The sequence below is a fragment of the Natrix helvetica genome, assembly GCF_964273705.1.
Source record: "Natrix helvetica genome assembly, chromosome: 8".
Taxonomy (NCBI): Eukaryota; Metazoa; Chordata; class Lepidosauria; order Squamata; family Natricidae; genus Natrix; species Natrix helvetica.
In genome coordinates, this window is record NC_138559.1 from 7,357,094 (window position 1) to 7,379,993 (window position 22,900).

The window sequence follows — 22,900 nt, forward strand, 5'->3', positions numbered from 1 at the left end:
GAAGGTGTTTCGCTTCTCATCCAAGAAGCTTCTGCAGCTCTGACTAGGATGATGAAGAAAGGAAGGATTTATATTCAATGACTCTCTCAAGGAATGCAAATGTCCAGCGGTCTGCAAGGAATATAAATCCTTCCATTCCCCACTATCCTGTTAGAGCTGAAGAAGCTTCTTGAATGAGAAGCAAAACAACATTAAAAGAAAAGTCCAGTTGCCTCCTGAAAAAGCACCTTTGGGACAACCGTGACCTGGATGACGGAGAATCTCTACAGACTTTTAGCCATACAATTTGGGATTAAGACCCTTTTTGAGTGGTGTGGGAGAAGGAAAGGATTTCCAGAGGAAAAAATGCAGACAACAGGAACCATTTGCACCTCTCAGGTGACCCTGAAGACACAGATAAACCTCCAAGTGCTTCCAGGATCCTCTGAAAGGATGCAAATGACCAGCTGTCTGCAAGGAATATAAATCCTTCCATTTCCCACCATCCAGTCAAAGCTGAAGAAGCTTCTTGGATGAGAAGTAAAATGCCTTCAAAAGAAAAGTCCAGTTGCCTTCTGAAAAAGCACCTTTGGGACAACCGTGACCTGGATGATTGATAATATAGGCTTTTAGCTATGCAATTTGGGACGAACACCCTTGGAATGGTGTGGGAGTAGGAATAGATTTTCAGAGGGGAAAAAATGCAGACTACGGGAACCATTTGCACCATTCAGGTGACCCTGAGGACACAGAAAAAACTCCAAATGGCCTCAATGACCCTCTAAAAGGAGGCAGATGACCAGATGTCTGCAAGGAATATAAATCCTTCCATTTCCCCACCATCCAGTCAGAGCTGAAGGAGCTTCTTGGATGAGAAGTGAAACGTCTTCAAAGAAAAGCAAGAAAGTCCAGTTGCCTCCCGAAAAAGCACCTTTGGGACAACCATGACCTGGAGGACTGAGAATCTCTACAGACTTTTGGCTATACAATTTGGGATGAAGACCCTTTGAGTGGTGTGGGAGGAGGAACGGATTTCCAGAGAGAAAAACTGTAGGAACCATTTGCACCACTCAGGTGACCCTGAGGACACAGAGAAACCTCCAGGTGGCCTCAGCGACCCTCTAAAAGGATGCAAATGACCCGCTGTCTGTAAGGAATATAAATCCTTCCATTCCCCACCATCCTGTCAGAGCTGAAGAAGCTTCTTGGATGAGAAGTGAAACGTCTTCAAAGAAAAACCAGAAAGTCCAGCTGCTCTTCAAAAAGCACCTTTGGGACAACCGTGACCAGGATGACTGAGAATCTCCATAAACATTCAGAAATTGTCAAGAAAGAAACCAACATGGAATGAAAATTAAGGTTTATGGGATTCCATAATGTTCTTCAGAAAAGACCAAATGAATCACCCCTTCCCCTTCAGTAATCCTTTCTACTGTTGATCCTGGGAGCTTCTGTATCTCTTGAACTGCAGATAGCAAACAGGACCAGCCTAGTAAATCCAAGGGAAAGCTCCAATACTTTTCGAAGAGGTGAGATTGGTTGGAACTATCAATCTCCTATAAGACTTGGTCCCATGTCCAACCCTTTCTAATGTCAGGCCTGCATCCATCTTTTCTTTTGGATCTTTGGCTTGCCACACTTTCCATTATTCTGCTATGCATTTTCTATTGTGGGAAAATGGGAGGGGGGATTGTATGGAGTTAGAGGTTATGAAGCCATAACAAAATTATTTCTAGAAAGCCAAGGTCATCATCCTTTGTCTCTGCACCTCCGCACCTGACCGGAACTGGATGGGTGGAAGATTGGACCATGGGATGGACCATGTGGGTGTGGGGGCAAGATCTCGAGCTTTCAACTGGGTGGGGAAAATCAGGAAGCTTTCAGATTTGGGTTTTCCCAGATGTGGGAACATGGCTCTCTTAATAAATTGGAACTTTGAGCAATACTTTGCCTCGGACTCTGATTTAATTTTTGATGCTATTTGGAACCCTGACATTAACCCGAATATCCATTAAAATACTTCGCCAGCTACCCAGTATTTCGGGGTGCTGTCCGGGGTCCTGAACCCCAGGACCGACCCGAGCCTAGGTGGCATAAAGACTCATGGAAGATGACATCTAATATATACACAAAAGCTGCACAAGCCAGGTGTTCTGTCTACTCTTCAACCAAAGAAAAAATAGAAAAGAGTGAGAGTTGCTCAGTGACCAAACAGGCCTGAAGAAGATCTAAGAGACCAATAAGAACGGGACAATTCCCAACTATGTATAAGTATACTCTTTATTGTCATTGTACTTAAATGCAATGAAATTGTCAGGCCCAACACAACTGAGTAAGACCAAGGTGGCAAGAATTCGACAGATTTCTATATGACGTCTTTAATACTCGTCTGGGGAAAATATGGAAGATTGGAAACTATCTTAGGAATTTTCCAAGCTCAATTACAGTGAATCCCTTAGGGCAAATCTCTTTGGGTACTTTGAGATCTTTTTCCAGATCTTTCTTCATTTGGACCGAGTTCCATTTATGAGATGAATTGTTAAGTGACTTGTCTGCTACCTCTTGACTGTTGACATCTATGTTCTCTTCCATTCTTTTCTCTGTCTCTTATAGCCACTGGCTGCAATATCATCAAGAGCATTACCAAGGCACTTTAGATGGTCCATAGGGTAAGATTTGTGTCAGAGGAAGAAAAGACTTTTCACATCAGAAAAGCTAGAGCCAATTCTAGCCTGACACAGCAGAGGTGCATGATGAAACAGAGAGCACATCATAAAATGTGTGTTATGCCTCAAAATTATCAACCTCAATAATGGCTGGTGCGCGCGTGTGTGTGTGATGTCATGTCAAAGCACCTGGTATGCCCAAATATGGGAGGGAGCATACTGCTTCCCTTTTGCCTTTCAGCTCCACCCTAGGAGACTTCCAGGCAGGAAACCATTTTTTATGTTGCATTTGTGCTGATAAATAAATAAAGGGAGACTAGTATAGATCTATTTCAAGCTATTTAGCTCTCATCAGCTAGCCATACCCTTACTGGGATTTGAACCTGGACTGCTCCCACCCATATTTGGGGATACCAGGTGCTTTGACATAACACTTACTTATTTCCTTGGCTCAGCTGGAGGAGAGCTTGTGGCTTAGTGGCTAATACAACTGCCTAACATGTAAAAACAGCCCAGGTTCAAATAGATGTAGATGTAGGTGTGTGTGTGTGTGTGTGTGTGTGTGTGCGTGCGTGCGTGTGTGTGCGTGTGTGTGTGCATGCGTGTGTTCCAGCATAAGTATGGAACGCCTTGAGAAATTTCAACCAAACTTGGTACACAGATGACTTACCCTCTGGGGATAAATACTGTGGGGGTAAGACACCACTAACACCCTTCACGGGGCGGGGGGTTCTGTTAAGATACAGCCTGCTGTGCCTTAAAGTGGCTTCTACCGTATTGCCGTAGAATGGCTTCTACTGTGCAGTGCAATGGGGTTGCCATGGTAACGGTTTCAAGGTACTCCACAAGGGAGCTCCCTCTGGTAAGGGGGAAGATCCAACATTAGAAATTACGTTTGGCCCGGGATTATTTTTGAGGACAAATGTATGGATTAGGATAAATAAATACCCGGGTAATGCTGGGTTATCAGCTAGTAAAATATTAAAAATAATAACAGGGGCTTCATGCAGGAACAAATATGGCTGAGCAAACAGGGAAAGCTAAAATGTGATTTGGTTTGATTTTTCAACCACCTTCTGCAAATCAGTAGTCTCCAGAAGAAATTGAAGACTTTGATTCCAACTATCGTCGTGCAGCAGAGGCAAAAAATAGCATTTGTCCAATTATACCTCAAAAAGGGATCAGGAATCTCCATACATCTTTGTGGGCAGGAAAGGCTCATCCCTATTCTAACATAAAAGGATGAGGGGCAAATGGCTACGTCCATTTATCTCCATATATGGTCAAACTGAATAGTAGGCAATGAAATTTATGCCCCACTAAATTTGTTAAGACTTTGAAGTGCACGAAAGCCTTTCCTTGGTTTTGAAGATTAACATCATTAATCTGGAGTACAGTTTAGCAGCTTCAAATATTTACCAAATGTTTGCTGTCCTGAAAGATTTTAGGATTGAAAGCTGACGTACTAAATATACAAGTATATATTCAAGAGCGAGATACAAAGGGGGGGGGAGAACATAGTTAGGATAGATTAGAGAAGGTAAGGGAATAAGAAATGATACTAAAGTATATTTGGGTTTGCGGAAATACCATCCCAAGGAAACATAAACTGAAATTTGAAAGAGACACCTATAACAACAGAAAAAGAAAGGGAGAGAGGAGGAGAGAATGAGAGGAAGAGGAGGGAAGGAAGAAAGAGGTAAGGAGAGGAGGGTGGAAGGGAGAGAAAGAGAAAGAGAGAGGGGAAGAAGGGGAAGAATAGGAGTAGGGGAGAGGTAAGGGAAGAAGGAAGGGGAAGGAGAGAAGGAAGGAGGAAAGTAGAGAAGGGAGGGAGGGAGAAAAGAAAGGGAAAAGAAGGTGTTACAACTGAAGGAAGTATTGGTAAATAAAGCAAGCCAAATTGTATATTAAAGCTTATTAAATGGAATAACATATGTATAAGAACGACAAATGTAAAGAAGAATAACAACTATGTGAATGTATACTTACAATGGTATATAAAAGAATAAAAAATAAAAAGCTTTTCAGGCAAAAAAAAAGGATTGAAAACTGACATTAAGCTACAGTCTTTATCCACATCCAGATACACACCCCAAGTTCTCACAATGGATATCGACATTCTCGGGGTAAGCGAATTCAGAATGCAAAGATCTGGCAAGCCACATTTTACAAGGTTTTAACACTCAATATTATTTGCTCTAGTCTCCATGGAGAGCTAGGCTGTCTTTTTTTGAAAGCAATGCGTTTTCATTTCCCTTTCTGTTTTTTCACCCTGGCCAGAACCAAGAATATTTTGAAAAAAGGCAGGAATTCAGATGTGACAGATTATCATGTTTCCTTCATGCACAAAAGAAAAAATGTTCTTAATAACCCCTCTGGAAATGTGACTGGATGGAAGAGTCAAGAAAAAGATAAATGAAGTTTGCAGAGAGCAGAATATGAAGTAGTAACATCGGCAGAGAAGTAGGACTGGAATTTCCCAAATTTGGGGCAGAGCTAGTTAGAGTAGAATAGAGCTGGAAGGGACCTTGGAGGTCTTTTAGTCCAGCCCCCTACTCAAGCAAGAGAACCTACACCATTTCAGATAAGAGACTATCGAGTCTCTTCTTAGAAACCTCCATTGATGGAGCGCCCACAATTTCTGGTGGCAAGCTGTTCCACTGGTTAATTGTCCTCACTGTTAGGAAGTTTCTCCTCCATTCCAGGTTGCTTCTTTCAGTTTCCATCCATTGTTTCTGGATGGAAACTGAGGGGAGGGGGGAATTTGCAGGGTTTACAAACAAGATGCCACTGTTTTCTTTCTTCATAAAGTATGATTTGTGAAAACCCTTCAAAGTCTATAAGATACGGTCCCTGACTATGGTGGGATACTGTTTCCATTCTCATGAGGCTAAGGAGATCCATATATCTTATTGTATGGATAGGAGACCACTGAGCGGCGTGATGGCCTAGTGGTGAAGAGTTCAATCCTAGGTAGTGGCAGATGTTCTCTCCTAGGGCACAAAGAGAAGATATCTGCTGCACACTCTGTGTGTGTTGTGCTCGCCAGCAGCCTTCAGACAGTGAGGAGGTTGGGGAGGAACATGGGCCAGTCCTGGAGTCTGGGGAAGGCTCTGATGAGGGCTCTGTGTCGGAGGCAGAGAGGGGGCCAGAGCCATATGCCAGTTATCAGCTGCCTTCAGAGACGGACATCAGTGGGGTAGATGAACAGCTGGAGCCTGTTCCCAGTGTGTGCATGCGCAGAATGACCAGACAAAGAGAACAGCTAAAGAACAGGGGTTGACTTGGGAGTAAGGCCACAGGTGGACGATGAATGGCCCCTCCCAGAGGAAATAAAAGAGGAGCGAAAGGGGAATGGAGTTTGCAGGAGACAATTGGTTTGCTTAATTGGTCCGTGACTCTCTGAGACTCCTTGCCAAGTTTTGCAGATATCAGCTTGTCAGCTCTCCAAGCCAGATAAGGTCTGTGACTGTAAATCCTCCCTTGAAAAACTTTGCTGGCTGTGAAGGAGCAGAATTCACAGTCAATTAATAAAAGGGTTTTTTGTCGGGACAAGGAGATTGTTTCATGCTTCGGTCAGTACAGCGTGGAATCAGGAAGGGCATCTGACCAGTAAACTCAGTTTCATTCAGTCTCCCCAAGTCTACTCCAAACTCAGGGATTAGAGGGTTGTAAAAAGGGAGGTTTTTATGGATAGGAGACCACTCTGGGGAACTCTTCATCAACTACACTCTGGAAGAATTTCTGGGACTGATGGACCAGCACATCTGGAGAACATCAGGCAAGAGGAGGGTCAATTACTTTGGGTCATAGACAACTTCCAGTTCTAAGGGTAGTTAAAATAAGGGAACGAAAGGTTTACTTACCAAACTCACTGGCGCACAGGTGCTCCAGGATGGCCTCCGACTTCATTTCATTGTCACAAGGGGGACACACCGCAGTGCCTGACAAGAGAAGGAGGACACGTCAAGCAAGGGAAAGTAACAACATTATGAAAGAAGAACAAGTGCCCATATAGGCAAATATACCACATTTAACTGCTCATAAGTCATGCCCATTCGTCTCCCAAGAGCCCCCTGCTCCTATCGGTGTCTTCCTTCTGGGCAGGTGCAATGAGAGCACTGCATTTAAGGTGGAGTTCATTATTTTGTACTTAAGTCCCTGGTGGCTCAGTGGCTAAGATGCTGAGCTTGTCGATCAGAAAGGCCGGCAGTTCGGCAGTTCGAATCCCTAGCGCTGCATAATGGAGTGAGCTCCCACTTACTTGTCCCAACTTCTGTCAACCTAGCAGTTCGAAAGCAAGTAAAAATGCAAGTAGAAAAATAGGTACCACCTTTGGTGGGAAGGTAACAGCATTCCATGCGCCTTCAGCATTTAGTCATGCCGGCCACATGACCACGGAGACGTCTTCGGACAGTGCTGGTTCTTTGGCTTTGAAAAGGAGATGAGCACCAGCCCCTAGAGTCAGAAACGACTAGCACATATATGCGAGGGGAACCTTTACCTTAAGGGAAGTCTCTCCTGCAGGTGCCATTAGATTGATCCTGAGTAACTCATTCCTCCTAAATTTTCAGCTGACCTGTGCGAGTGGAACCTTTACTTTTACCTTTAATGAAGTCCAGCTTAAATGCAATACTGCCGTTGCACCTGCCCGGAAGGAAGACACCAATAGGAGTAGGGACCTCTTGGGAAACTAATAAGTACGTTGTAATGCAATCCCTCCTTTATAATATCGGAGGTAAAATGAGGGTTTCGTAACTAGTTCCAGCCAACAGTGTAGCCCTCTGGTAAACGGGGGCGGGGGGGAGGCTTCCCCACAGCCATTGCGTGACAGCGCCCACAACATGGTCTCTCAACAGTTGAGATCAATCACTGGCTGCAAAAGATTACCCAACGCGCAATTCTTTCAGGCTCACGGGAAACCTGGAAAAGCCACATCCACAACCGAGATCTTTGTTCTGTTGAACTTCAGCTATGAAATCCAGATGCTTGCCACCTCCCTTCCCTCCTACGCACTTTGCCAAGATCAGCAACAGGATTCCAAAAGCTAAATCAGGTTTTCTTTTTTTTTTTTTTCATCTGCCTCTTGACACTGGAATAGTTTTCCCCTCTCCGCAACTCACTCCCATTCGTGTTTAGCTTTCATCTTTGTTCAGTCCCCCTAAGCTGTTTACATAGCACCTGAAGTCAGCCATGAGAAATGTAGTGGGAAGCTATGAGGTCGGCTAGGCAGGAGTTCCAAAGAAAACATCCTTTCCTAGTTGAAACTTAGCAATCAGCCTCCAGCGAGTTGAGTGGAGAATGGGAATCTTATCTGAATCTTTCTTTGTGCGTGTCTGCAGGTGGCTAGGATGGATGGATAGATGGGTAGTTAGGTAGGTAGCTGGGAGGGAGGGAGGGGGGGGAGAGAGAGAGAAACAAAGAGACAGAGACAAAGACAGAGACAGAGAGATGAAAGTTGATGAGCAAAACAGTGGGGCCATCAGCTCATAATAAGCTCCATTCTTTATCTATATATATAAAAATGACTGTGTGTGTGTGTGTGTGTGTGTGTGTTCCAGCATAACTCTGGAATGCCTCAAGCAATTTCAACCAAACTTGGTACACAGATGACTTACTCTCTGGAAACAAATACTGTGGGGGTAAGTCACCCCTAACACCCTTGATGTGGGGGGGTTGTCCATGTGTCTGTGGATTGGTGTGTGCCAGCATAACTCTGGAACGCCTGGACCGCTAAAATGAAAAGGACTGAATTCTATCTATAGTGTCAAGTCACAGTACTTTTGACAGTGATAGTGTGCATTTTGGATTCAGGTTCTGTTAAGATACAGCCTGTTGTGCCTTAGAATGGCTTCTACTGTACAACACAGTGGAGTTGCCATGGCAATGGCTTCACAGTACTCCATAAGGGGGCTCCCTCTTATACAGGATTGGGGTAAATACATACCCGGCCTAGGCCGGGTTACCAGCTAGTTAAGTATAATAGGATGGAAGCTGTTGTCCTGTTGTTGAAACTAATCAAGGAGAGAAGCAACTCAGAACTAAGGAGAAACAGTTAGAACAATTAACCAATGGAACTACTGGCCTCCAGAAATTGTGAATGCTCCAACACTGGAGGTTTTTAAGAAGAGGTTGGACAACCATTTGTGTGAAATGGTACACTTGGACTAAGAGCCACAGTTCAGCTTCCCAACCTTCCCAAGGGCCACAGAAGGGGTGGGAGCAGGAGGTCCTCTCAGAGGCAAAGAATGTCCATTCCCACCCTTAAAATCACCCCTAGCCCCCCCCAAAAAGTCTGATGTTGAAATCCAAATTTTTGGCTGCAGAAAGTCAGCAAGGTGGTCTTGCAGCACCAAGGAGACCCTGGGATGGGGGATGCAGGCCCATCCATCACCTATTCACTCCTGCTCTAGGCCAACACTGTTTAGGAGAGTCTTAATCATAATGTAGGTAAAATTATAAAAATAATCCTTGTCTTATGATCGCCATTGAGCCCAAAGGTTTCCTTGCTAAGCAACGCAGTTGTTAAGTGAGTTGTGTCCCATTTTATGACATTTTAAACACAGTTGTTAACCTAGTCATTGTAGTTTAGAGTAGAGTTCAGTAGAGCAGAGCAGAGTAGAATAGGAGATGGAATGGAAGCAGTGGTGGGTTCCGGATCCCATTCTAACCGGTATGGTTGGAACGGGTCCGGCATCGCCCACATGGATGGGCGCAGTGCGCGCCACACACATGTGGCACGTGCATGCATCATAGGTGCCAGCGATGCTTCTGCAAGCCTCCGTGACGCTCCAGCTGCTCAACGGAGCATCGCACAGGCGCTGTATGTGCCATGCACCTGCGCGGAAGCACTGAAGGCTTTAAAGAACAGGTAAAGAGTGAGGGTGGGCGGATGAGCCCTCTGGGGCACTGTACCGGAACGGTACCCGGTGCTCTGGGCAGGCTCTGGTACGCCTGTACCGAGATGCACTACCTGCAACCCATCACTGAATGGAATGGAATGGAATGGAAGGGAAGGGAAGGGAACGGAAGAGAAGAGAAAAGAAGAGAAGAGAAGAGAAGAGAAGAGAAGAGAAGAGAAGAGAAGAGAAGAGAAGAGAAGAGAAGTAGGATGAAGAATAGAATAGAATAGAATAGAATAGAATAGAATAGAATAGAATAGAATATGTAATGGAACAGAATCTGGAACCTTGGAGGTCTTCTAGTCCAACCTTCTGCTCAAGCAGGAAAACCTGTACCATTTTAGATAAGTGACTGTCCAGTCTCTTCTTAAAAACCTCCAGTGATGGAGCAGCTAAGGTTTCTGAAGGCAAGCAGTTCCACTTGTTAATTGTCTTCACTACAACAATCCATGATTCAGAACAATGTATAAACCCAGTTATATAGTGCTTAACCATTCTCTTTCCTCCACCCTCTGTTCCTACAGCTTACTTAACTATTCATCCATGGATTTCATATATTAAAAAAATATTAAATACTAGAAGAATTTGCTGTGGTATTTTATTGTGAAATCATTGTACCATTAAAAAAAAACTCAGACAAAGGTCTCAACTTTCGAAAAAGAATTTCTTTCAAATTCATGTATTCATTCATTCCAGCCTGGCCTCAACCAGGTGCTTTGGATTACAATTCCCATCAGCCCTGACCACAAATTCTGCTGATCTGGGCTGATGGGAATTGAAAGAAAACACACACACACACACACACACACACACACACACACACACACACACGTCGGTAAGTAAATATAAATAGATGTTCTCCCTGTTGAGGAGGGCGGAAGGCAAATTTATTACTTTTTCATTTAGTACATTTTTGTGGAGATGTAACAGCTAATCCTATAGATAGCATTATAATCCTACAGGCCAGGGGTGAGAAAGGAAGCACTCACTCATGCTCTCTCTAACACAACCTCACACATACACAAAAACCCACACACAGAGAGCAAAGGGCAAAGAAGGAGCATAGTTGTTACGTTTTTAGCCCACTGAGCTTCTGAACAGAAAATGACGGAATAACAGAGTTGGTAGGGACCTTGGAGGTCTTCTAGTCCAGTCCTATACCATTCTGTAGAAATGGTTGTCCAATCTCTTCTTTAAAACCTCCAGTGTTGGAGCACCCACAACTTCTAGAGGCAAGTGGTTCCACTGATTAATCTTTCTAACTATCAGGAAATTTCTCCTTAGTTCTAGGTTGCTTCTCTCCTTGACTCGTTTTGACAACAGGAGAACAGCTTCCATCTTATTAGATTTAAGAAGTAATGGAGCTTATTATGAGCTGATGGACCAGTGGTGAAATTCAATTTTTTTACTACCAGTTCTGTGGGCGTGGCTTGATGGGAGTGGTGTGGCTTGGTAGGCGTGGCTTGGTGGACATGGCAGGGGAAGGATATTGCAAAATCTCCAATCCCAACCCATTCTGGGGCGAGCCAGAGGTGGCATTTGCCCGTTCTCCGGACTACTCAAAATTTCTGCTACCGGTTCTCCAACCTCCAAACTCCAAGCCCATGGGCTGGATGCGTCACATGCTGGCCATGTTCCCGCCCAGTTTAACAAAAGGGGGGTGGGAAAATTCCGGTATGTCACGTGACGTTGCCATGATGATGTCAGTTTGACACTCCTGCTATAAAGCCTTGGTAAGGCCACACCTAGAATTCTGCACCAGATTTTGGTCACTACACGATGAAAAAAGATGTGGAGACTCTAGAGAGAGTGCAGAGAAGAGCAACCAGAATGATGAGGGGACTGGAGGCTAAAACATACGATGGACGGTTGCAGGAACTGGGCCTGGCTAGTCTAGTGAAGAGAATATTTGAGGAGCTGCCACAGAGAGGAGGGGGTCAAGCTATTTTCCAAGGCATCTGAAGGCCAGACAAGGAATAATGGATGGAAACTGAACAAGGAGAGATTCAACCTAGAAAGAAGGAGAAGTTTCCTGACAGTGAGAACAATCAATCCATGGAACAGAAGTTCCCTTCGGAAGTTGTGGGAGTTTCATCACTGGAGGTTTTCAAGGAGAGACTGGACTGCCATTTGTTCAGGTCTCCTGCTTGGACAGGGGGTTGGACCAGAGGACCTACAAGGTCCCTTCCAACTCTGTTAATCTGTTAAAATATTCTTCACTGGGAGAAAAGCATAAATCACAAAGTTCTCGACTTATGACCACAACTGGAAACCGAACTTCCATTGCTAAGTGATGCAGTATTAAATGAGACACACCCAATTTGCAACCTGGTTTTTTGCAATGGTTATTATGCAAATCATTGCATTCATGCAGTCGTTAACTGAATTTGGTTTCCCCCCTGTTGATTTTGCTTGTTGGAAATAATTTGAGAAAGTCCTAGATAGTAATCACACTCGGTACACAGCCATCGTTATAAATACATATTGGCTTGCCAAGCACCCGACTTTGATCACATGATTGTGAGAATGCTGCCATGGTCGTAAGTGCGAGGACTGGTTGAAAGTCACATTTTTTCAGTGCTGTCATAACTTTGAATAAGTGGTTGTATATTGGAAACTATTTGTACTGGGGGGGGAGTGAAAGTAGTTTTCAATGTGTGAGAACAACTGCATGGTGACAGTTGAAAACTGGTGGCTCTTTTAAAATTGTAATACAGTTCAACGTGGTGCCTCATAGGCTAAGATGCTGAGCTTGTTGATCAGAAAGGTCGGAAGTTCAGTGGTTCAAATCCCTAGTGCTGCGTAATGGAGTGAGCTCCCATTACTTGTCCCAGCTTCTGCCAACCTAGCAGTTCGAAAGCACGTAAAAATGCAAGTAGAAAAATAGGAACCATCTTTGGTGGGAAGGGAACAGCATTCCAGCATCTTCAGTGTTTAGTTATGCCGGCCATGTCAGGGGGAAAAATTTCACCCTGAGCTAACGAGGTCTAGAATCGATGACTTTCCAAACAGCATATCTTCAGAAGAAGCGAAAATAAAAAATCTGAGAACATGTTCTAATTAAAAACAAGCGTTAATACAAAAATAAGAAAATAGAAATAAAACAAATCTATCTAATTGTTATATTTTGGCAATAGCAAATTATCGTCCACCTCCTTGGCAGATGAACAGAAGATTAAAAGTAAAGAAGTCTCTGGAATGTGTGATGTATATGAAAACGTGTTAAGAAGCCTGCACAGTAAATCATTGCTGATAAGGGCCTATGACCTGCGCAGTAACTCATCAGTTCAGCTAGCAAACAATTAACGCAGTGACAGGCCACATGACCACGGAGACATCTTCGGACAGTGCTGGCTCTTCAGCTTTGAAATGGAGATGAGCACCGCCCCCTAAAGTCAGGAACAACTAGCACATATGTGCGAGGAAAACCTTTACCTTTAACTTACAGTTCAATGTTTTGGAAAGCAAACATCACAGCTCAATGGCATAATTTTTTCTGCTTGGCATGTTAAAGCTGAACAAACTTTACCTCAGCATTTTGCAGTAAAAACCGTCTGTGTGTTTTTCAACCCCTTTTCATCCAATTTGATAGAAAAGTATTTACTTTTGAAAGGGTTGGTTTGTTTTTTTTAATGAAAGGAGAATGTTAATGAAATTCTGGGGACAAAGGCTATGGACTTAATTACTGATGAGTTGGCGAAGGGCCTGGAAATGAGAATTTCTCATTTTTATTATTACATGGTAACTTTTCAGCGTTAAGATACCAGAAGAAAACTCCCATCCTCATATTGGGAAATGCAAGTTTAACCTTGGCCATTCAAAAACAAAACACCCAAAAGAAATTTTAAAAGGCATTCTCAAGCAATCTGAAAATGAAATAGAAAAACAGAAGTCTGCCTTATGTTTCATGTGGAAACAAAATTTCTGTAAAACTGCCAGGAAGGATATGTGCAAAATGTGGGTGAAAAACTTGTGAGTTTCACAGGAGTGAGAAGAGAAAAGAGGAGAAGAGAAGAAGGAAGGAAGGAAGGAAGGAAGGAAGGAAGGAAGGAAGGAAGGAAGGAAGGAAGGAAGGAAGGAAGGAAGGAAGGAGATTATAATGAGAGTGAGGGAGGTCTTAGGAAAGTCCTGCCACCACAGGTGCCCCAACACAAGTCCCATGTCACTCCCACCATGGCCATGCCCCCCTCTGGCCACCCTCACACACACACACACACACCCTGGCCCTCTCAATTCTGTGTTGCCAGCCCTACAAGGACCTTGGCCACCAGTTGATTATCTCTCTTTTATTTAAATTTCTGGTCGCTTTTATTTGCATCACTGGTTAAATAATTAAGATAAATATATTCTCTTAAAGGAGCAAAATTTTCTTACATTAGTATATGCTCCACCCACAAATGGTTTGCTAATAGTTCTTGTTAGGGAATAGTTTTGCATTATTCATTTGATGGATTGCACCTTTATTGCTTTTTCTCTATTAAATATTTAAAGTATTTGAAAAGATATGATGCTGTTTACATAATATTGACTGGAGATTATTAACACTCTAATGCTTGAATAACTTCAATCTTTAGAAATAAAGTACTTTATGTCAACATTAGCTGTGATCTCCAAAATATTAATGTTGATGCAATGTGGTGTCTACATTTTGCATCTAAAGCTAAATATGGCATTAATAAGCAACTTCAATATACATTTAATTATTTGCTTTTCAATAAAGGTTTCTGGCATAAGGTTAATGCTCAATAACATCACCACCATGTTCTTGTGTTTGTGCTACATCTGGAATTTCTGTCTTACTCCCCTGCTTCAAGATTCTATCAAATCTCCAGACTTAAAATGGACACCTAAGATCAAAAACATCATCAAAAAAGCACAACAAAGAATGTTCTTTCTGTGCCAACTCAGGAAGCTCAAACTGTCCCAAGGAGCTGCTGATTCAGTTCTACAGAGGAATTATTGAGTCTGTCATCTGCACCTCCATAACTATCTGGTTTGGTTCTGCAACCCAATAAGACAGACACAGACTTCAGAGGATAATCAGAACCAGTGATGTGCGGTGAGATTTATGGCTGGCGAGGCTGGTGACGTTATCAGGAAGGCGGGGAATGGGACCACGTGTGCTGGAGGCTGAGGCTGCCTCAGCCTCCAGCACACGTGATCCCATTCCCCGCCTTCCTGAGCACGCTCCGCCGGTTCGCGCTCCGCAGTCCCCAACAGCATCTGCTTTTCAGTGCTTTTCTGAGCGTCTGGCGTTTAGGACATCCAGCTATCTACCTAAACGCCAAACGCACAGAAAAGCACTGAAAAGCACTTCGACTCCAAGCCACTTTGTCTTGATGACGTCGCCACAGTGGCTGGGCGTGGCCGGATCTCCAGAGCGGTGCCGAGGCGGTCCGGGCGGACGAAAGAGTGATCGAGCGAGCGATGGAAGATCAGGCAGCCTGATCCTCATTCACTCGCCCGCCCGCCGGACTGCCTCGGCGCCACTCTGGCTACCTCCGTCCGTCCCGGGAGCTGCGTGCGGCAACATCATCAAGACGAAGTCCAGCGGAGGCAGAAATGTTGTCAGCGCTCCCGGACTTCGTCTTGATGACAAAGCCATGAAAGTGACTGGGGAACGACGAGAACCTTCCTGCCTCTGCTGGACTTCGCGCGCTCCTCGCAACTGCAATATACATCCAGAAGCGGGTTTTGTGCCTAATGGGGTTTGGGCTTCCAGCCCAACAGCCCCTGCCACTTCTGGACGTCTATTGAAGTCGCGAGGAGCGCGCGAAGTCCAGCAGAGGCAGGAAGGTTATTGGCGCTTCCGAGAACCCTCCTGCCTCCGCCGGTTGCCCAGCTGGCATCGCCCCATGCGTGCACCTCCTCCTCCTCCCTCCTCTTCCTCTTCACTCCCCAAAAGCTCTTCTCCTTACCGGAGCTTAGCGGGAACCGTGTAAAAGGGATGGGAGGAAATATATATTATAATTTATTATTATATATTATTTCATGATGAGAGGTGAGGCTCTGCCTCCCCTGCCTCCCCTGACCACACGTCCCTGATTCAGAACTGAAAAAAAAACAATGGCTACCAACCTGCCTTCCATTGAGGACCTATACACTGCACGAGGCAAAAAGGGGGCTGTGAAAATATCTACAGACTCCTCACATCTTAGACTCCTACCCTCAAAACGACGCTATAGGGCACTGCACACCAGAACAACTAGACACAAGGACAGTTTTCACCCTGTGCCATCCCTCTGATAATAATAATAATAATAATAATAATAATAATAATAATAATAATAATAATAATAATAATAATAATAATAAACAACTTTAATTTATAAACCGCACCCTTTCCTAAACAGGACTCGGGGCGGTGTACAGTCATATTAAAACAGTATAAATACAAAATATGGGTATACTTAAATATACAAATAGGTAAAAGGAGGAGGTGGGATGTGGACTGTACAATATTTAAATTAAAATACAAATAAACATTAAAATACATTAAAATACCCTTAAAAACTACCCAATAAGATGTTTGCCAGGAGGTTAAAATGGGACTATAAATCAGCTAGGCCAGCTAATTGGAACAGGTGGGTCTTAAGCTTCTGTCGGAAGGAGCGGAGGTCGGTGGTAGTTCTAATATCGGGGCGGAGGTCATTCCAGAGGGTTGGGCCCATCACCGAGAAGGCTCTATTCCTGGGCGCCACCCGTTGACACTGCTTAGTGGACGGCACCTGGAGGAGTCCCTCCCTGTGAGAGCGGATTGGTCGCAGGGATGTATGAGGTGAGATGCGATCCCGCAGGTAACTAGGTCCCGTGCCATGGAGCGCTTTGAAGATAGTAACCAACACCTTGAAACGCACCCGAAAAACCACAGGCAGCCAGTGCAGCTCGCGCAGGAGTGGTGTTATATGGGAGTATCTTGTCCCATATAAACAACTAATTCCCACAACACTGTCAGACTATTTAGTAAAACTGTGTTACTAGTCTTCTTCTCGTCTTTCCTATTGCCTATCTCCTTTTCTATTTATGACTATAACTTTGTTGCTTGTATCTTTACAATTTATATTGTTTTGTTTAGTTTCCCAGTATGATTTATGTCGATTGCTTATTTAGTATCCTATGTTAGGATGATGACGCTAATCATGATTTATCACTTGTAGCTTTTATGTGTACTGAGAGTTTATTCACTGAAGACAAATTCCTTGTAGGTCCAATCACACTTGGCCAATAAAGAATTCTATTCTGTTCTGTTTTTTTTTTCTGTTCTGTTCTTATTCTATTCTGTTCTGTTCTGTTATATTCTTCTTTCCAATATCTATTCTATTCTATTCTACTCTATTCTTCTTTCCAATATCTATTCTATTCTATTCTATTCTATTCTACTCTGCTCTACTCTACTCTACTCTATTCTTCTTTCCAATGTCTATTCTATTCTATTCTCCCCCCCCCCGATATCTATTCTATTCTATTCTATTCTATTCTATTCCATTCCATTCTACAAGACAGTTTGAGGGGAGTCAACAGCCCTCTGACCTCAGAGTCCTTCCTTCTCCTTAGGTGGCCAAATTGTTTGAGTTTCCTCTTCAGGATCTGGCCTTCTAAAGAGCAGTCAGGGTTGATCTCCTCTAGGACTGACTGGTTGGATGGCATTGCAGTCCAAGGGACTCACAGGAGTCTTCTCCAGCACCAGAGTTCAAAGGCCTCCATTTTTTGGCGCTCAGCCTTTCTTATGGTCCAACTTTCACAACCATTCATTGCAACTGGGAAAATCATAGCCTTGACTATACCCACTTTTGTTGGCAGGGTGATGTCTCTGCTTTTTAGTCTGCTGTCCAGATTTGCCATAACTTTCCTCCCCAAGAGCAAATGTCTTTTAATTTCTTGGCTGCAGTCCCCATCTGCGGTGATCTTGGAGCCCAGGAAAATAAAACCTGTCACTACCTCCATTTCTTCCCCATCTATTTGCCAGGAATGGAGAGGGCCGGGTGCCATGATCTTCATTTTCTTAATGTTGAGTTTCAAGCCAACTTTTGCACTCTCTTCCTTCACCCGCATCAAGAAGCTCTTTAGTTACTCTTCACTTTCTGCCATTAGAGTGGCATGATCTGCAGTTCTGAGGTTGTTGATATTTCTCCCGGCAATCTTAATTCCAACTTTTGATTCATTTAGCCCCGCCATATACCACTCCAGACAAATGGCTATCCAGTCCCTTTTTTAAAATCCTCCAGTGATGGAGCACTCACAATTTCTAAAATCCAGGCCATCCCACTGAACTGATTTCACTGTCAGGATTTTTTTCCCTTTAATTCTAGGTTGGATCTCTCTTTGAGATAAATTTCCACTTGGTATTTCTTGCCCTGTTTTTAGGCGGTTTGGAGAATAACTCATCCTCTCCTCCTTTTTTTTTTTTTTTAAAAAAGTGAAAATAAACTAGGCCAGTTTCCTTTTAGTAATAAATAACTGGCTGTCCAGGACTTCCCACTCAAACCTACAACCATGAAAAGTCCTGAGATGCTCCCACCCAAAAGGGAGTGGATCATAATCTAACTTAGTTTCTGGTCTTCTAGATGCTGAAACAAAAAAAATTGAGGCATAAATAACTTGCCCCTTCAATGACAACAATAAAAAAGCCCTCCAAATGTTATCCAAGCCATGGAAAAAAACCATAAAGGCCTGATTTCTTGTAGGCCTCCCCATCAAAAAACACTACAAGTTGTTGTTTCTTCCCCAACAAAACACGCTGGATGAGGCCTATTGACAGTCCTTTCCTTTCCATCTTTTGCAAACTATCCCCTTACTCGTCGTATCCTGTTCTAATTTGGCACCAAAAATTTTAATCAGAGAAAATATCTCCTTCTCACAAAGGGCTGGATTTGCAAAAATTGGCAGCTTATACCTGAAACCAATACGAGTGAGGAGGGAGTGGAACATGTGCAAGTTTTCATGTGTTTTGTTTTAAAGGAGATTTTGGTGCCTCTACGGCGGAGACAAACAGCCAAAGTAAAACTCCCCGTCAATCAACTCCTGGTTTCCAGCGAATGGAGCAGTTATGAAAATAACTTTTTCCTCCCCAGAGATTAGCTTTTTTTTGGGGGGGGGGGGACATAGCAGTAGTTCTAAATACAGCCTTCTACTATGGAATGCAAAGAAGGGAGGGGGGAAAGCTTTAAGGAGAGGGCAACACTTGAGTGCTAAGGTATTATTTTACATTTGGACCCTGATGTCAGCTTATTCAGAAAACTTGGCTAGTTAAGGAACGTTAACTTTTTAAAGATGCACAGACTTCATGCCTAATGGGGAAAACGGAGAGGCCGAGATTGTGAAGATGACCTCTTCAACCACTCTTCCCAACTCGCCGATTTAAAAAAAGAATTGCGTGTAAAACTGAGGAGTCAAAATCCAGGTCAAGGAAATTAGCATAAGGGTTGTCCTGGGCTCGATCTTCAGCTCCTCATCCACAGAAATATCTGAAGCATGCGGCCCGAAGCTTAATAGCTCAAAAACCAAGATCATGGTCATCGGCAAACAACCCATTCATTTACCACCGATGAATTCGGAAGGAGTACCGCTCGAAAAAGTGGAAAGGATCACGTCCCTTGGTTCTAATTTGCATGAAAACTGGGATGTGACCCCCTAAATAAAGACAAGGATAGAGATAACTCAAACCGCATTCTTCAAAATGAAAAAGGTCTTCTGCAGTCATGACAGAAGCCTGAGATTGAAAATCAGGCTTGTCAGATGTTGCATCTACACGATCTTTTCTATCCTGCTCTACAGCAGTGGTGAAATTCAATTTTTTATTATTACTGGTTCTATGGGCATGGCTTGGTGGGTGTGGCAGGGGAAGGATACTGCAAAATCCCCATTTCCTCCCCACTCCAGGGGAAGGATACTGCAAAATCCCCATTGCCACCCCATTCCAGGGGAAGGATACTGCAAAATCCCCATTCCCTCCCCACTCCAGGGAAAGGATACTGCAAAATCCCCATTCCCTCCCCACTCCAGGGGAAGGATACTGCAAAATCCCCATTCCCTCCCCACTCCAGGGGAAGGATACTGCAAAATCCCCATTCCCTCCCCACTCCAGGGGAAGGATACTGCAAAATCCCCATTGCCACCCCATTCCAGGGGAAGGATACTGCAAAATCCCCATTCCCTCCCCACTCCAGGGAAAGGATACTGCAAAATCCCCATTCCCTCCCCACTCCAGGGAAAGGATACTGCAAAATCCCCATTCCCTCCCCACTCCAGGGGAAGGATACTGCAAAATCCCCATTCCCTCCCCACTCCAGGGAAGGATACTGCAAAATCCCCATTCCCTTCCCATTCCTGGGGGAAGGATACTGCAAAATCTCAATTCCAACCCCACTCGGCCAGCCAGAGGTGGTATTTGCCAGTTCTCTGAACTACTCAAAATTTCCGTTACCAGTTCTCCAGAACCTCTCAGAACCTGCTGAATTTCACCCCTGCTCTATGGAGTGGAGAGTTCGGCTCTGACAGAAAATCACTTGGAAAAACTAGAAGCATTTGAAATGTAGATTTACAGGCAGCTGTTACGTATAGGTTGGGTTGACAAAATCAGAAATGAATATGAAATATGGCATCCTACACTTAAATCCTCCAGGGAAAGATTGAAGGCAAAGATTGAAGGTCCAGGCAGAAGAAGAACATCACGGCTTCAAAATGTAAGGGACCAATTTGGACAAAACTCAGCAGCACTTTTTTGTGCAGCTGTTGATAAAAATAGGATCACCAACATGATTGCCAACATCCGATGATGGATGTAGTAGAAGGAGGAGGAGGAGGAGGAGGAGGAGGAGGAGGAGGAGGAGGAGGAGGAGGAGGAGGGGGAGGTGGTGGTGGTGGCGGTCTCTGTCTATGCTAGTAGGGAATTATGGGAATTGAAGTCTCCTTTTTTGAGAGTGTCAGGGTGGGAAAGCTGTTTCCCCACACACACACACACACACATAATGGTCACCTCTTCTGCTACAATAGCATGCAGGTAGCCCTCAACTTACAATCACTTGTTTAGCAATAGTTCCAATTACAACAGCCCTGAAAAAAAGGGACTCACAATCGGTCCTTGAACTTACAACTGTTGCAGCCGCCACACAATGACATATTCAACATTCGGCCACTTGGCAATAGGCGTGTTTTTACAACAGTTGCATTGCCCGAAGGTCATTTGATCATCATTTGCAACCTTCCCAGCCCACTTCCAACAAGCAAAGTCAATGGGCAAATCCAGTTCTGCTTAACAACGGTTCTGTTAGGGGTGCTTTTTAATGGATGCCTGGAAAGAGCAAAGTGATGGAGTTGAAGCAGTGGTAGGATTCAGCCAGTTCGCACCTATTCAGGAGAACCGGGGGGGGGGGGGGGAAACCCATCAAAAAACTAAAATTAGAATATTTCAGACATGTGATGCGACACCCGGAAAAATACGGCATCCTTCCCTTAATCCTCCAAGGAAAGATTGAAGGCAAAGGAGATCCAGGCAGAAAAACATCATGGCTTCAAAATCTAAGGGACCGGTTGGGACAAAACTCAGCAGCACTTTTTCGTGCGACTGTCAATAAAAATAGGATCACCAATGTCCGATAATGGATATGGCACAAGAAGAAAAAGAAGAAATGCATAACATTATATAAGAAATTCTATCAGATATGGGATAAATGGTATAGGTGGATGGAGGAAAGAAACAAGAATCAATGAAGGAATGTAACAAAATCCAAAAATAATAGTTATGGATAAAATAAGAAACCCAAATAAACCATAATCGAATGGGGAAAAAAACAATAATAAAAATAAAAATAAAAAATTAGTTAATTCTAGGTGATAAATAAGTAGAATGTGGTAGCTCTTATAGAATGCTGTCGGTTTTAAAATGTTTATTTGTTGGCAGTTAACCCATTATGACATTTATTATAATATAAATAGGAATGATTCTAGATAAAAGTACTTTCAAACAAATATAGTTAAATGAGAATGTTGGTATATTGACGGTATAAAGATTTTTGATTTAAAATGTACAATTCAATTTGAATGAAATATAAAGAATGATTGTAGTAATGCACAGAATTTAATTGTAACCAATCGACATGCTTGCTGGAAGATGTATTGAAGAGTGTTTTTTGTGTGTGTTTTCTGTTTAATTAAAACAATAAAATTTTAAAAAATAAAAATAATCAAAAAGAAATCTTTCCAACATTTTGGTATATTTGCTCAGTCTTGTTATGATCCCAATAGTGTTGAGAAAGGGAGATTAAAGAAACTGGTTTGTTAAATATCCTCTTGTATGCACGCTTAACCAGACAAACATTGCAAGCATCAAGAACATAAAGGACTTCCTTGGACTTATTTCAAATACAAAACTGCTTGCTGCCCAGTTCCAGCAACTGTTTCTTCACATCAATTCTCTCCCATGTCTTGCAACTGCAACTCCCGTATAATTCCCAATGAGCACAAGTGGATATGCTGGCTGAAATTGCACAAGTCAACATTGGAGGAGATAAGGGGAAAATGATACCTGTTTGGGAAAGGATCCTACAATCAGTCTCAATTTTTTGTACAACATGGTTACAAGTACCAACCAGCAAAATCACTGAAGGAGTTTCTCAACAGCAGCTGTTCACGCTAAAAGCCAAATAAAACCTCTGCAAAAGCAGTTGGTGTTAGGGATTGCCTTCAGGATTACTGCATCCAGTTTTGATCACCACAGATGTAAAAAAAAGATGTGGAGACTCTAGAAAGAGTGCAGAGAAGAGCAACAAAGATGATTAGGGGACTGGAGACTAAAACATATGAAGAACGGTTGTAGGAACTGGGTATGTTTAGCTTAAGAGAAAGAAGGACTAGGGGAGACATGATAGCAGTGTTCCAATATCTCAGGGGTTGCCACAAAGAAGAGGGAGTCAAACTATTCTCCAAGGCACCTGAGGGTAGAACAAGAAGCAATGGGTGGGAACTAATCAAGGAGAGAAGCAACTTAGAACTGAGGAGAAATTTCCTGACAGTGAGAACAATTAATCAGTGGAACAGCTTGCCTCCAGAAGTTGTGAATGCCCCAACACTGGAAGTCTTTAAGAAGATGTTGGATATCAATTCATCTGAAGTGGTGTAGGGTTTCCTGCCTAAGCAGGGGGTTGGACTAAAAGGCCTTCAAGGTCCCTTCCCATTCTGTTATTCTATTCTAATAAGGCCCAGGACCCAAAAGGATAGAGCAGATAAAACAACAAATGAAACACGAAGACAAGGAGAAGAAAGATACAATAAAAACTTATGGAATAGATAAGACAGATTATATATTAAGAGATCAAAAAATAGAACTGGATAAACAGAAAGACATTCCTGAAGTGA

General features: G+C 43.3%; 1 protein-coding gene across 1 annotated transcript in view; it reads right to left on the minus strand.

Moving 5' to 3' along the window:
- SFRP1 (secreted frizzled related protein 1) overlaps positions 1 to 22,900 on the minus strand; it is a 60,425-nt gene that overhangs the window by 33,515 nt on the left and 4,010 nt on the right. The window contains exon 2 of the mRNA XM_081960816.1: positions 6,512 to 6,589. Coding sequence (XP_081816942.1) covers positions 6,512 to 6,589 — 78 coding nt within the window. The remainder of the gene's footprint in view (positions 1 to 6,511; positions 6,590 to 22,900) is intronic.